A 16201-nucleotide genomic window follows, 5' to 3' on the forward strand; every position below is an offset into this window, starting at 1 on the left:
ACTGGATAAAATTCTATTGTATGGATATATCATAGGTTGTTTATCCATTCATTCTTTGAAGGACATCTTGCTTGCTTCCAAGTTTTGGCAACTAGGAACAATACTGCTATAAATATTCATGTGCAGGTTTTTGTGGATATAAACTTTTAACTCATTTGAGTAAATACCAAGAAGCTCAGTTGCTGGGTCACATGATAACAGTATTTTTAGTTTTGTAAGGAGCTGTCAGACTGTGTCTTCCAAAGTACCATTTTGCGTTTTCACCAGTGGTGAATGAGAGTTCTTGGTGCTCCACACCCTTGCCAGCATTTGGTGTCATTAGTAATGTACTAAAGGTGTGTTTTAATGTGAATTCCCTGATGACATATAATATTGGGCATTATTTTCCATTTATATACTTTCTTTTTTTAAATTGAGTTATTTTCTTATTATTGAGTTCTTAGAGTTCCTTATATATATTATATATATATATATATTTATACATTTATATATATGTGTGTGTGTGTGTGTGTGTATATATATATATATATATTTTGGATACCAGTCATTTATCAACTATGTCTTTTGCAATTTTTTCCTCCTAGTGCGTGGCTAGCCTTTGATTCTCTTAACAGTGCCTTTTATAGAGCAGAAGGTTTTGATTTCAGTAACATCCAACTTACCAATTTTTTCTTTCATAAATTTTGCTTTTGGTTCTATGTAAAAATCATTGCTGAATCCAGGGTGATCAGTATTTTCCCCATTCTTCCATAACTTTATGTTTTACACTTAGATCTGTGCTCCATTATGAGTTAATTTTTGTGTAACATGTAAGATCGTTGTTTAGATTATTTTTTTCCTTTCTCTTCTTTTTTTTTTTTTCCCCTGCATGTGGATATCCAGTTGTTGCAGCACCATTTGTTGAAAAGATTGTTTCCATTGGATTGCCTTTGCTTTTTTATAAAGATCAGTTGGCTGTATTTGTTTGATCTACTTTGGGGCTCACTTTTCTGTGCCTCTGATCTGTTGGTCTGTTCTTTTGCGTAACATACTGTCTTGATTTATAGTAAGTCTTGAAGTTGGGTAGGGTCAATCTTCTGATACTGTTCTCACTATGGTATTAGCTATTTGGGTCTTTTGCTCCTTTATATGAATTAAAATCGGTAAATTTCCACAAAATAACATACTGGGATTTTGATTGGGATTTTATTGAATCTATAGAGCAGGTTGGGAATTGGCATGTCGACAAAACTGAGTCTTCCTATGCATGTACATGGACTGTCTATCCATTTTTTTAGGCATTCCTTTATTTTTCAGAGTTTTGCAGCTTTTCTCATATAGATCTAGTACACATTTTGTGAGATTTATGCCTCAGTATTTCATTTTTTTTAGTGTTAATGTAACTGGTAATGTGTTCTTAGTTCAAATTCCAATTATTTATTGCTAATATTTAAGAAAATAATCAACTTCTGTATATTGATCTTGTAATCTGCAACCTTGACCAGAATCACTTATTCTAGCTGGTTTGATTCTTTGAGATCTTCTTTGTAGAGAGTCATGTCAACTTTAAACAAAACCAGATGTCTTTTTAAAAGATTATTTCTTCCTTTCCAGTATATATGGTTTTTATTTCTTTTTCATATCTTGTTGTATTAGCTAGGATTTTTAGTATGATGAATAGGAGTGATGAGAAGGGACATGCTTACCTTGTTCTTGTTCTTTTTTTTTTTTTTTTAATAAAGATTTTATTTATTTGACACAGAGAGAGAAATCACAAGTAGGCAGAGAGGCAGAGAGAGAGGGGGGAAGCATGCTCCCTGCTGAGCATTGAGCCCAATGTAGGGCTGGATCCCAGGACCCTGAGATCATCACCTGAGCCAAAGGCAGACACTTAACCCACTTAGCCACCCTGGCGCCCCTCCTTGTTCTTGTTCTTAATGGGAAACTATCTATAGTCTCACCATTGAGTATGACATTAACTGTTTGTTATTTATAGATGCTGTTTATTTGAGGATCTTTTCTTCTATTTCCCGTCTACTGAGAATTTTTATCTTGAATGGCTACTGAAATTTGTCACTTGCTTCTTCTGTCTATTGGTATGATCATAAATGATTTTTCTAGCTTGTTAATATGATGGATCACATTAATTCCTTTTCAAATATTGGACCAACCTGTATACCTAGAATAAATTCCATTTTGTCCTATTGTATAATAATTTTATACATCATTGCATTTGAATTGCTGATATTTAGATGAGGATTTTTGTATTTATCTTCATGAGATATATTATTGGTCTCTAGTTTTCCATTCCTGTAGTGTCTTCAACTGGTTTGGGTATTAGGGTACCCAAAAATGAATTAGGAAGTATTCCCTCAGATATTTTATGGAAGATGTAAAAAACTGGTATAATCTATTACTTAAATTTTTGGTATAATTTAAATGTGAACTAATGGCAGACAAGGTGCTTTCTGTTTTAAATGTTATTAATAATTGATTCAATTGCTTTTATAGATGTAAGCCTTGTTCAGACTATCTCTCCTTCTGTGAGTTTTTAAAGATCGTGTCTTTCAAGGAATTGGTCTGTTTTATCTAAATTATAAAATTTATGGGCATAGAGTTACTCATGGTATTCCTTTGTTATCCTTTTAATGTCCTTGGGATCTGTCACGATGACCCGGCTTTCATTTCTGATGTTAGTAATTTGTGTTTACTCCCTTTCTTTCTCAGTTAGCCAGGCTAGAGTCTAGAGTCTTACCAGTTTTATCGATCATTTCAAAGACCCAGCTTTTGGTTCTGGTGCTTTTCTCTATTGATTTTCTTTTTCTTTTTTTCTTTTTTAAAAGATTTTATTTATTTATTTGACAGAGATCACAAGTAGGCAGAGAGGCAGGCAGAGAGTGTGGGGGTGGGGGCGGGGGAGGGAAGCAGGCTCCCTGCTGAGCAGAGAGCCAATGCTGGGTTTGATCCCAGGACCCTGGGATCATGACCTGAGCCAAAGGCAGAGGCTTTAATCCACTGAGCCATCCAGGCGCCCCTGTATTGATTTTCTATTTTAAATTTCTTTGATCTCTAATTTTTCTTGTGTCTTCTGATTACCTTGAATTTAATTTACTCCTCTCCCCCCCCCCCCTTTTTAAAGTTTCCTCAAACAAAAGCTTGGATCGTTGATTTGGAATCTTCTTTTCTAATGTTTTTCACTGATTTTGTTGTATCTCACAAATCTTGATAAGTTGTATTTTCATTTTTATTTAGTTCAAAATATTTTTAATTTTTTTGAGAATTTGTCCTTGATCTGTATGTATTTAGAAATATTGTTTAATCACCAAGTATATTGGGAATGTCCCAGCCATCTTTCTGTTACTGATCTCTGGTTTAATTCTACTGTGGTCTGAGAACATACTTTTTATGATTTCTATTCTTTTTGTTTGTTAAGATGTGTTTTTAGACCCAGGATGTGGTGGTATGTCTTGGCGAATGTCGTGTTTTAGCTTAAGAAGAATGTGTATTCTCTTGTTGGATAAAGTGCTGTATAAATGCCAGTTGGTGGCTGGTGCTGTTCAGTTCAACTGTGTACCTACCAATGTTTTGCCAATCCGTAAGATCTGTTGGTTCTGTCAACAGATCTGTTGGCTCTGTCTACTGACAGAGGGGTTTTGAAATCTCCAACTGAAATAGTGGATTCATCTATTTCTTTGTACAGCTCTATCAGTTTTTTTATTATGTATTTTGATGTTCTGTCGTTAGGTACTTAGACATTAAGGATCATTGTGTGCCAGGAGAATTGACCCCTTTATCATTATGTCTTGCTTCTTTTTACCCCTTATATTTTCCTTTGGTATGAAGTCTGCTTTGTCTGAAATTAATATAGCTATGCCAGCTTTCTTTTGGTTTATGTTAGCGTGGTACGCCTCTATCCATTCACCTTTCATTGATCTGTGTCTTTATATTTAAAGTGGGCTTCTTATAGATGGCATATACTTGTGTCATGTTTGTCATTCACTCTTACTGCCTCTGTCTTTTTATTGGTGTATTCAGACCATGGACACTTAAAAAAGTTATTATTGATACACTTAGATATTGATATAGTGGAATAATATCTACCATATTTCCTACTGTTTTCTATTTATCGCCCTTGTTCATTCGTTCTTTCTTTCTTAATTCTTTCTTAATTTCCTAATTTCTTTTTCTTTCTTTCTTTCTTTCTTTCTTTCTTTCTTTCTTTCTTTCTTTCTTTCTTTCTTTCTGTCTCTTTCTTCAGTCTTCTACTCTTTTTCTGCCATCCCTGGCTCTAAGCGATCCTGTTATGGGATTGGAAGTTTTCTCCTGTCTGAGCATAGCAGGGAGCTTTTTATTTTTTTTTACTTTTGTAAGTGATTGTCCTTGAGTTTGCAATTACCTTGATCAATAATCTAAGTCTGCTTTCAAATAGCTCTGTACCACCGCATGGGTAGGGAGAGTTCCTTGTAATAGAGCTTCAGTCCCTCCCTGCTGTTCTCTATAATGTTTCTGCCATTCATCTCAATCATTCATAAGCTGTGCTCACTGTGTACAGTGCTACTGTGATGCTGAACATACTGTTCTATGTTAGATCAGTTAAGATTTAAAGAAACAAAGTATTTTGTTTTATCCCCATATATTCCTTTTCTAATGCTCTTTCTTTTTTGTGTATGTCTAAGCTTATTTATAACCTGTATCATTTTCCTCCTTTCTGAAGAGCATGTAACATTTCTTGCAAGGCAGACCTCACTGATTTCCTCAATTTTTGTTTATCTAAGAAAGTCTTTATTTTCCCCTTACCTTTGAAGGTTAATATGTCTTAATACAGAATTCTAGGTTGGTGAGTTTTTTCCTCTCCATACTTTAAATATTTCATTCCATTGTCTTGTTTTATGCAGGGTTTCTGAAGAAAACCCTGATTTCTGATTTCCTTAAAGATTTTCTATTTGTCTTTGATTTTATGCAGTTTGACTCTGATATGTCTAGGTATAGATTTTTTGGTTTATTTTATAGTGCTTGGTGTTCTCTGGGCTTCCTGGGTCTGTGGTTTGGTGGTTATGATTTTGTAAAATTCTCAGTCATTATTGCTTCAAATATTTCTTCTTGTTCTTTCTCTCTTTGTCACCTTTTATAATCGTCCCACGTTTCTTGGATATTCTGTTCTTTTTCATTCTTTTTTCTCCTTGCATTTTAGTTTGGGAAATTTCTATTGGCAGTTCTTTAAGTTACCCGGTTCTTTTCTTGGTTGAGTCAGTCTATTCATGAGCCCATGAAAGGCATTCATCGTTTTTATTATGGTGGTTTTCATTTCCAGCACTTTGAATCTTTCTTAAAGTTTCCATTACTGCGTATATTTCCTATCGGTCCTTTCATGTGGTCCACTTTTTCCATTAGATGTTTTAACTTATTAATCATAATTATTTTCAACTCCCAATCTGGTAATTCTAGCACTGCTGCCATATTCAGGTCTGGTTCTGTGCTTGCTTTATCTCTTTAAACCGTGCTTTAAGTCTTTTAGTGTGCTTTCTAATTTTTTGCTGAATGCTGGCCACGAGGTGGTGGGTAAAAGAAACTGTTTAGTGTGCGATACTATGTTTATTGTGGTAGGACTTAGGCTGTGTTTACTGTTTGGTGTTACTGCAATTGTCAGAGGCTAAAATTTCCTCTAGTGTCCTGCTTTATGTCTCCCCGGTGGTGGGTGTGGGAGTAGGGGAAGCATTTTATAGTCCTATGACTAGGTCTCTTTTAGGGAGCCTGTGACAGTTAACTTTGACCTTCACAATTGCTTCTCAGTCATCCTGTCACAGAAGGTGAGGTGGGAAGGCTACTGGGAGCTGGAGTTGGGTGTTTCCCTTCCGTTCCCTTCCTGAAGGCACAGCAGCTACGTCGTGAAAAACCCCAGCTATTTAGGCTCTGGTAAAATACTTTCTCTTGATGCAGGCCTTTTTAAGAACAGAAATGCTTTGGGCATTTTTAAATGCCCAAAGAGGAAATGCCCAAGAGGAAGCATGAAGGGATTTTTCTCTAGCCTTTGTTGTAAGAACCTGGTAGTATCCCTAGAGATAAAACTCACAGAAGTGTAGGAATCCCCTTAAGATGGTTCTTCTGGAGTATTTAACCCTCAAACTTGTCAACTCTGAGCTTCCAATTACATTTTACCTTTTCCTTGCCAACACTAGTTCCCCTGGCTGCTCAGGTAGGTTGTGATTCTCAGGAACACCTGCCTGTCTCTCCATTTTGGGGGATGGCACTTTTCCCTGTGACCTCAGTTATCTTACGGATTTAAGAAGAGGGGTTGCGGGACACCTGGGTGGCTTAGTGGGTTAAGCTGCTGCCTTCAGCTGAGGTCATGATCCCAGGGTCCTGGGATCAAGCCCCGCATCGGGGCTCCTTGCTCAGTGGGGAGACTGCTTCTCTCTCTGCCTCTGCCTGCTTGTGTTCTCTCTCTCTCTTCCTCTCTCTCTCTGAGACAAATAAATAAATAAATAAATAAATAAAATCTTTCAAAAAACAAAAAAGAAGAGTGGTTTATTTTTTGGTGTGTTCAGCTTTTCTCTTGTGAATGATGTCTTCCAAACTCATTAGATTCCTCTCCCAAAGTTGGAAGCCTGCAATATTTTTTTTTAAATAAAGCTTTCAATTATAGACTTGAGTTTTGGCTTTTTTCTGGATAAAATGATTGGTAAATGGAACTTGCATATATTGCTTAATTGTTTTTTATTATACTGATAATGAAGTATTGTGCCATCAATGTATTGATTTTTTTTTACCTTTTTTCAGAGAGTGCGATGCCGCTCAATAGCTATTCTAATTGTTATGTATTATAATCCCTTATCTGATGCTTGCAAAGCCAGGAAAGCACTCTTTTAGAACTCTCCACCAAACTGTCTCAGTCATAATTTCCTTCCATCTGGCTACCAGTTGTGGATAAATACTCTGTTTCCATGCCTGTCTCAGAGTCCTCTGTTATTCCTTTAAACCTCTGTTAGGTTCATCAAATTGTTGGCATTTGAGCAGGAGTAATAATATATCTCACTTTATTGTTTAAAAGACTATGTTATTCGGGCTGCCTGGGTGCCTCAGTGGGTTGGGCTTCTGCCTTCGGCTCTGGTCATGATCTCAGGGTCCTGGGATCGAGCCCCGAGTAAGGCTTGCTGTCTGCTTCCCCTCTCTCTCTATCTGCTTCTCTGCCTACTTGTGCTCTCACTCTCTGTCAAATAAATAAATAAAAATCTTAAAAAAAAAAAAGTCTACCTTATTCTTAAAAGTCTTTTAGATAACCCCTTTAAGTCTTTTCAGTAGCCTACCAAAAAAACTGTCATAACCACACATTTCTGTGATATGGCCATTAGCAGACTTTTTACTATATTCCCCAGGCCTCTTTTAGTTTGTTAGCTCGTGTTTGAGTGGCTTTATTTGTCTAACTGTAATTACAGTATTTCAGAAAGTAGATGGAGAGCTTATTTCCCGTGCTTTGTATCATGTTGGATCACCTAGTAATCAGCGATTAACACTGCTTCAAAATGCTTAATGTAGTTGGTATTTTTGTTTCCGCTTTTACAGGAGGAACTCTCTGGAATGAAAAATAGGGTTCAAGTAGTTGTGCTTGAAAATGAAAGGCTCCAACAAGAGCTGAAATCTCAGAGACAAGAGGAAGCAATGAGGGAACAAACACTTCTGGATGCATCTGTGAGCACTTTTTTTCAAACCATAAATTATATTTTAGTTTGAATGTTCCGTCTTACCCTCTCCCCCACCCTTCTGAACTGCTGAAATTCTTGACTTGACATTTGGCAAATGTACTATGCTGTGACTCACTTGGGGCCTCAGAAATTAAATTCACCGTGGTGGAATGACCCCTCAGACACAGTGACGCAGTGATGCCGAGTATCTGTGCTGATTTCCCCTCGGAGCGTACCTGCTGTGCATGTTTTGCCCATACGGAAAGAGCAAGTCCAAAGCAGGAAGCAGATCATGTAAGGAAGGACTTGGTTAAATCCAGAAACTTTGTAACTCTAGCTTAGATTTCTGTTGTAGGTCTCTAAATTTTCCTTGCCCTCTGCGTCCTAATAAGTCTAGTTGGTAGCATGGGGTAGCAAAGGGAGTGCGGGCCCAGGGTTCCGGGATCAGCATGTTCATTTCCCGGCGTCCCTGACAAGCTGGGTGTGTCACGAGTAATGTTATGCGGCTTTCAGATGTGGCTTTACCTCTTGTGTCCTCTGTTTATTGGCAGTTTGAGAAGATTCACCTATATTAGCTGTTCTTAATCTTTATTTTTTTTAAAGATTTTATTTATTTACTTGATAGAGAGAGATCCCAAGTAGGCAGAGAGGCAGGCAGAGAGGGAGGGGGAAGCAGGCTCCCCACTGAGCAGAGAGCCCGATGCGGGGCTCGATCCCGGGACCCTGGAGATCATGACCTGAGCCCAAGGCAGAGGCTTAACCCACTGAGCCACCCAGGCACCCCAGCTGTTCTTAATCTTTAATATGAATAACAGTCAGTTGGGCTACTTGCTGGCCATACAATTCCTGAGCTCTCCTCCCCTGAGAGTCTGATTCATTGAGTTTGGGTTGAGTTCTTGAGTTAAAAATATGAATTTTTAACAAGTTGCCTAAAAGATTCTAGTATGACTGCACCACATTTTTTTTTAATCCGTGCACCACATTTTGAAGATGTCCATAACTGTACGACACAAAATTCTTGTGATGACATTTAAGTAGTGTTTAAACTTAGTATCTCCTTGTGACCAGTCAGAGATACTGTTGCCTTAAAAATGTTATTTACTCTTTTGCTGCAGGACACTGTTAATCATAGCTTGTTTTGCCTTTTGAAACAAACTCAGTGTTCCATGAGGAAGTGTTAATACTTGTCTGCCGCGGCTTTACTTTATAATGGGTTTGGTGACTTTGACCTGGTTGTCATTGGTAAATCAGTTGTCTCCATGTTTTACCTAGGTGTTCTCTGATTTTTTATTTTGAAGTGTTTTTTCGTTGACCTGACCTATGTCTCATTTGTAATCCTTGAGTTCTCTGTTAGAATTTCCTATTTAGAAGTAGCTGATTGTGTTAAATCTGAATGGCAAATGGGGCTTCTCTGTGTTCCCGTGGATCTTTCTGCGGTATATTTCAGTTTGCGTCCAGCTTTTCTCCCTTCGCCAGAAGAGTGTCTTCTGAATATTTATATTATTCTTTACTATCAATGTTAGTACTTAAAAATTCCATCTTAGTTGCTTATTATTTTAATGTCAGTTTGAAGACGATAGAGCCATATAAAAAGTACTTGGAAGTAGCTCGTTTTAAAAATACATTCTTTTGCTTTTTTTCCAAATATGCAGTCACTTAGCAAACAGTGACTCGATTATTCATAGACGTTGGTATTTGTGCAATGACAAAGAAGTGGAAGAAGGGGAAGTGAAGTGAGAAAGGAAATTAGGCAGACAAATGAACCAGAGGGCGAGAGAAGTGAGTAACGCAGAAGGGGAAGGAAGCACCGTACAAGCACACATGCTTTGCCTTAGGAACAAAGGAAACTTGCTGAAGAAATTTACAGCCCTAGTTATGGAAAAAACAAAGTTCTAGAGTGTTTCTTTTCTTTTCTTTTTTTTTTTTTAAATTCACATACACTAACACATAATGCAAACAATCAAACTGATTGTTGCACATGGGTTCGGAGACCTCCATATCTATTTTAATGTTGGTCTAATGTGTTATTTTGTTGTTATGGAATTACTGCTGTTGCTTTTTGCTTGTGTAGGTGAATTGAGGCATTTCAGCAACGTATGCTTGGTACACCATGTTCAGAATTTTAATGTAAATGAAACTTTTTAGAATATCTTAAATATAAACACATCAAGAGGCATTATCTTTTTTTTTTTTCCCCTCAACTTTTTTTACTGAGCCTATTATCATGCTGATGGTAGATCTTGCCAAAGCTGTTGGTGGATTTGGGTATAGCTTTTCAGTATTTCTTAATGCCTTCTTTTGAAAAATAATTAAAATAGTTAGATAGTCATGATTAATACTTACGGATGACTACATGTTATGATGTGGCAGCCACTCTATCAATCACTTTATTTATATGCAATTATTTCAGGTTGATAGTAGCAAAGGAAGGCAGGTGTTTTTCTCTTTTCAGGTGAGTAAATTAAGGTACAGTGTGGTTAAGTAAACAGAGCAAGTCTGCTAATGTCACAGAGCTAGAAAATGGCAAAGCTAGGATTCAAACATGGGGCTGTCTTGACCCCCACGTCCATCTGGCTAGCCTTGAGTTATACTGTCTTTCTGCTTAAGTTAGGAATAGCTTGTCACTATTGAACCAAACTACCTTTGTTTGCCATGGGGTAGAAGATTATCCTCAGAAGAGGGGAATGTCCTCTTTATTGTTCCTGAATTTTAGCCTTGGACTTGGATGGTAGCCTACATGATGTTTAGCACTTAGCCTACTTTATGACCCAGTGGTTGAAGAAACAAACAGGTTAATTTTTTAAAAACTACCACCATTTCCATCTTCATTTTTTATCATTCCATGAAATTTCTCTTCATGGAGAGCTTTTTTCCTGAGTTTGAACAATTATAATAATATTAAATATGCTATTAGAAATTTGGAGGGTACTTGGTGGCATAGTCTGTTGAATGTCCAGCTCTTGGATTCAGCTCAGATCATGACCTCTGGGTTGTGGGATCGAGCCCCAAGTTGGGCTCTGTGCTCTCTATGGAGTCTGCTTGTGACTCACTTTACCCCCTCCCTGCCCGCAGATAAATTAATCTTTAAAAAAGGAAGAAAGACAGAAAGAAAGAGAAAGAAAGAAATTTTGGCATGCGTGCTCATTCAAAGATCTAGGAGGTTTATTTATTTATTTATTCGTTTATTATAAGACTTTATCTATTTATTTGACAGATGGAGATCACAAGTAGGCAGAGAGGCAGGCAGAGAGAGAGGAGGAAGCAGGCTCCCTGCTGAGCAGAGAGCCCGACGTGGGGCTCGATCCCAGGACCTTGGGATCATGACCCAAGCCGAAGGCAGAAGCTTTAACCCACAGAGCCACAGGCGCCCCTCTAGGAGACTTTTTGAAAAGCAGGACATTTCCAGGTCATTTCTTTCCCTGTCTGCTTTCATCCCCTCGCTACCTTCACTCCCCTCAATTAAGAAATCAGGTTTTCAGTGATCTCCAGGGATGTAAATGTAATTAGATTTTTTAAAATTTTGGTCAAATACCATTCACATTCTTAAATGTTATCTGTGGAAGGACAAAGTGTCAATTAGACTATCAGTTCTTTTCAAAGAATGACATTATTTTATATCGTAAGTCAGCGATCTGTGGTGTACGTACTTTTTCCAATTTCATTACAGGAAATTAGTGCTGCTGTTCTTCATGATGCTCTAAGGCAACTTCGAATGCCCTCAGATCTTGAGCAATTTGTCCTCGCCTACAAAGTCAAGTTCAAGCTTGTTGTACCATGTTTTCTAGACCCTTATTTGACTCTCTAGCTTGACATTTTGATATCCGTTTTGTGCTTCAATATTTAGTAATTCCGAGTTGCTTCAGGCACCAGACTTTTTCACACCTCTGTGACTTTCCCTGTCATGTTTTCTTTCTGGCATGCTCTTCTGATCTAGCTCACTCTTTCTTATCCAAGATACCACACCAGTGTCAGCACGTCCCCAGAAAACCTTCCTTGAATCTCTGGTTGTTCTTAGTGCCCCTCCTTTCTTTTTGCATAGTTCCCCGTGCACATCTCTGGCCTAGCACTTAACCTTATTAAATTGAAATTATCTGCTTAGGGGTTTGTCTTGAGGATAAGACTGGTCTTGCTCATTTTGACCTTCCAAGCTCTTAGCACAGTGCCTAAACATAGGAAGTATCATACACAAATATTTGCATTAAACTGAACTTCCAGAAGAACATGGAATAGGCCATCAGAATACTACTTGGGATGAGTGAGTGTAGCTCATTCTGGCATGATAGGACACTGCAGTGTAGTTCTGTCTTTGGGACCTGTCTTCTCTTGTGAGTACTACCATATCCTTGGGTCCTTAGCCAGAGTTCAATAATTGTTTGTTGAATGGTATTATTAATGTTTCAGTCCTTGTACACACAAATTACCCAGATCTTCGGGCTGCATAGTTCACTGACTGTTGAGAGGGTCCCTCCTGGAGGTACAGACACAAGGGGTACACATCAGATGTGGTCTGTAGGCGTGTTTGGTTTGTTTGACAAACTATGAACCAGTATTTAACAGTGTTTCAAATGAAAAACCAGATATCTGGCTTATCTTTTAAAAATCAGGAGATTTCTTTTTTTATAATATGAGTTTGCATTCACTCATGGCAAAAATTGCCTGGAACTGTCGTGGCTGCAAGTTCTGGATCATTTGTCATGTCCCTCCCCCTCCTTTGTGAGTCCCTGACATGCCGGCTAGGTGTCAGTGCTGTTTGTCTCCATGCACTATTTTACTTATTGAAGATAATATTTTTCTGAAACGGCAGGAGAGCATAGTGGTTTGGGAACTAGATTGCCAAGGTTCGCATCCTGGCTCTGCTGCTTATTAGCTACTTCCTACCTCTGTGACTCTTACAAGTTACTCAGTGTGACTCAGTTTCCTCTTTTAAAAGATTATTTATTGTAGAGAGCGAGAAGAATGCATGAAAGAGTAATGTGGGGGGTGGGTCGCAGGAGAGGGAGGGGAATCTCAAACAGACTCCCCACTGAGCCTGGAGCCCAGTAGGGAAAGGTGGAAAATGAAACCAAGAGAGGGCTGTGTGTTTTAAGAATGTATGTCTCCAGAGAAGTAAGAGGGGAGTTCATTTGCTGAAACACAGGCAGGCAGCCCTCTTTGCTCATCTACGTTATTGCCTGTGCCCGTAGGAATCGGACTTTGTAACACTTGTGGAATATGACCCTGATGGCCTGAAAATGTAAAGTCATTTTTGACGTGTAGCTTGGAAGCATCCGCTCTTGAATTTGTTCCACCACAGATGAGAATCAGTTCCATTTGTAAAACATGCGCGTTGACTTAAAGCTAAATGCCGGTTGTAATTATTCCTACATTTTACTTTAGGGAAACCTGCAGAATTCTTGGATTACAACAGGCGACGGCTCTGGGATGAATGAAGGTGCCAAGAGGCGACTCTCCCAGGGCAATGCAGATGCAGTCAAAGGTCCATCGGCTGGTGAGGCTGACAAATGGAAGCTAGAGCTGGTGAGAATTTGGCTGCTTTTCTCTTAAGCATTTACTTTTTTGTACTTTTTCTATCATGGTAAATACATATGCCATTGAATTTAGCATTTTTGCCCTTTTTAAAATTTACGGTATGTGTATTTTTTTGTGTCTGGCTTATTTTGTTCAACCTTCCATTTGTTAGATTTTTACCCATTGTTGCATATGGCAGAACTTTGTTCGTTTTCACTGGTGGGTCTGCTGTGTATATACACTACAATTCATTTATCCTTTCTACCATTGGTGGATTTTTGTGTCGTGTCCTTTTTGGGGCTATTGTGAATATTGCTGCTATGGCCATCCTTTCGGATGTCTGTTGGTGTGCATGACACACATTTATGGTCGGTGTGTACCTGGAATGGAATAGTCAGTCTTGGGATATGTGTATGTTCAGACTGAGTGGTTAGGGTGAGCTTTTCGGGTGGTTTTTATATTTTACACTTGTACAGCAGCACAGGAGTGATACCATTGGTCCATATTCCCGCTGACATATTTTATTGTCTGTTTTTCTGGTGGGCTGGTAGTGCTGTCTCATTGTGATTGTCATTTGCTTTTCTCTGATTACTCCTGAGATTGAATCTCTTTTCATGTATTTATCAGTGTCCTCCTATGTGTTCAAACATCCTATCCATTATTTTGAGTTATTTGACTTTTTTTTTTTTTAAAGATTTTATTTATTTATTTGACAGACAGAGATCACAAGTAGACAGAGAGAGAGGAAGGGAAGCAGGCTCCCCGCTGAGCAGAGAGCCCGATTTGGGGCTTGATCCCAGGACCCCGGGATCATGACCTGAGCCGAAGGCAGAGGCATTAACCCACTGAGCCACCCAGGCGCCCTTATTTGACTTTTTTTTTTGAACTTCTTTTTGTATTCTGGATATAAGCCCTTTGTTGACTGTATCTTTAATAAATATATTTTCTTTACTCTGTGGCTTGCCTTATAATTGTCCTGATAGTTTTCTTTCTTTCTCTCTTTTTTCATTCTTCATGACTAAAATTTCTTAATTTTTTTTTTTTTGAAGATTTTATTTATTTGACAGAGAGAGACACAGCAAGAGAGGGAACACAGGCGGGGGAGTGGGAGAGGGAGAAGCAGGCTTCCCACTGAGCATGGAGCCCAACGTGGGTCTTGATCCCAGGACCCTGGGATCACGACCCAAGTGGAAGGCAGACACTCAATGACTGAGCCACCCAGGCGCCCCTAAAATTTCTTAATTTTAATGTAATCTACAGTTTTTCTTCTTTATTGTTTAGTACTTTCTGTATCCTATATACAAAGTGTTTCCCTGCCCAGGTCTTAAAGCTATTCTCTTATATTCTTGCTTTTAACATTTAAATCTACAATCTACCAGTCTTTATTTTGTGTATGACATGTTACATAGGGGATCATATTTTGTTCTTTTCCCACATGTTTCTATATGTATATCCCAGTAGCATTTGCCAAAAAAAACAGCCCTTTGTCTGTTATCTTTGTCATAAATCAGGTGTACATATATATCTGGGCTCTGTGTTTTATTTCTTTGGTCTTTGTGCTACTACCATCCTGTCTTGATTGTTACAGGTCTATACCTGGTGGTCCACATATCACATCTTCCAACATTGTACTTTGTCTTCAAGAGTGTCTCATTCCTGAAGGCACCTGGGTGGGGGGTGCAGTCGGTTGAATGTCTGACTCTTGGATTGGGCTCTGGTTCTGTTCTCAGGGCTGTGAGATCGAGCCCCATGTCAGGTTCTGCACTCAGCCTGGAGTCTCCTTGAGATTCTCTCTCCCTCTCCTGCCTCTCCCACTCATGCTGGCTTACCTCACCTCTCTAAAATAAGTCTTTTTTTTTTTTATTTTTTTTCATTTTTCAGTTTTTAGTTTACTGGACAGACAGAGATCATAAAGAGGCAGCAAGGTAGGCAGAGAAAGAGAGGGAGAGGCAGGCTCCCCGCTGAACAGAGAGCCCAATGTGGGGCTCGATCCCAGGACCCTGTGATCATGACCTGAGCAGAAGACAGAGGCTTTAATCCACTGAGACACCCAGGCACCCCTAAAATAAATAAATCTTAAAAAAAAAAAAAGTGTCTTATGCCTGACCTTTTGTATTTCCAAATACATTTTAGAATTAATTTGTCAAGTTCCAGAAAACCATTATGAAGCTTTAATTGAGATTGTCCTTAAACTATGTCACTAGGGGGAAAAGAGATCTTTATTTATTTATTTTTAAAGATTTTATTTATTTATTTGTCAGAAAGAGAGAGGAAAAGAGAAAGCCCAAGCAGGGGTAGCAGCAGGCAGAGAGAAGAGCTTGATGGCAGGACTCGATCCCAGGACCATGGCCTGACCTGAAGACAGACACTTAAAGGATGAGCCACCCAGGTGTCCTGAAGATAGCTCGATGATATTATATCATCTGGTCCTTTATTTTATTTTATTTTTTTGAAGATTCTGTTTATTTATTTGAGAGAGAGAGAGAGCACAAGCAGGGGTGGGTAGGGGGCATATCTCTTCCCTATGTAGATGCAATGCACCTCTGGTCTTCTCTGTTCTATACTTCAGAGTGACTTATGATTCAAATCCGGTAAAGTTTTCAATGTCCACCCAATGCCTCTGCTACATGGAGATTACATGAGCTGTCAGGGTAGAGGTCTTGTATGTTTTTTCTCCTCATGGCCCATTCTCACCTATTCACCCGTTTCTATCCATTTTTCTATCTAGCACTGGATCTGTGAGTGGATACTGATCCACTCCCCGGCCAAACATGCAGCTTGTTTTCTCCAGCCTCTGTGCCTTGTGCTCTGTTGGAAGTTAATCCTTTAAGTATTAACGCTTCTTCCAGGAAGCCTTCTTCACTTCTTGTAAGCTGAATTATAAGTTCCTGCATCTCTGATTTCAGTTTACCTTCTATATACCTCCCTGGAGTGAATTATATGTAATTAAAATTGTCCCATGTTTTTCTATTCCTTCCAAGAGTATAAGCTCCTGGATGAAAGACATCTTCATCTCAGATACCCTATAAATATTT

The 16201-nt window shown here is 38.6% G+C and overlaps 1 protein-coding gene across 10 annotated transcripts in view; it reads left to right on the top strand.

Moving 5' to 3' along the window:
- Positions 1–16201, top strand: part of SDCCAG8 (SHH signaling and ciliogenesis regulator SDCCAG8) — a 229597-nt gene that overhangs the window by 25079 nt on the left and 188317 nt on the right. For all 10 annotated transcript variants that reach the window (XM_032317272.1, XM_032317273.1, XM_032317277.1 and 7 more), the window contains 2 exons: positions 7540–7665; positions 13035–13175. In XM_032317272.1, coding sequence (XP_032173163.1) covers positions 7540–7665; positions 13035–13175 — 267 coding nt within the window. The remainder of the gene's footprint in view (positions 1–7539; positions 7666–13034; positions 13176–16201) is intronic.

The sequence above is a fragment of the Mustela erminea genome, chromosome 17, assembly GCF_009829155.1.
Source record: "Mustela erminea isolate mMusErm1 chromosome 17, mMusErm1.Pri, whole genome shotgun sequence".
Lineage (NCBI taxonomy): Eukaryota > Metazoa > Chordata > Mammalia > Carnivora > Mustelidae > Mustela > Mustela erminea.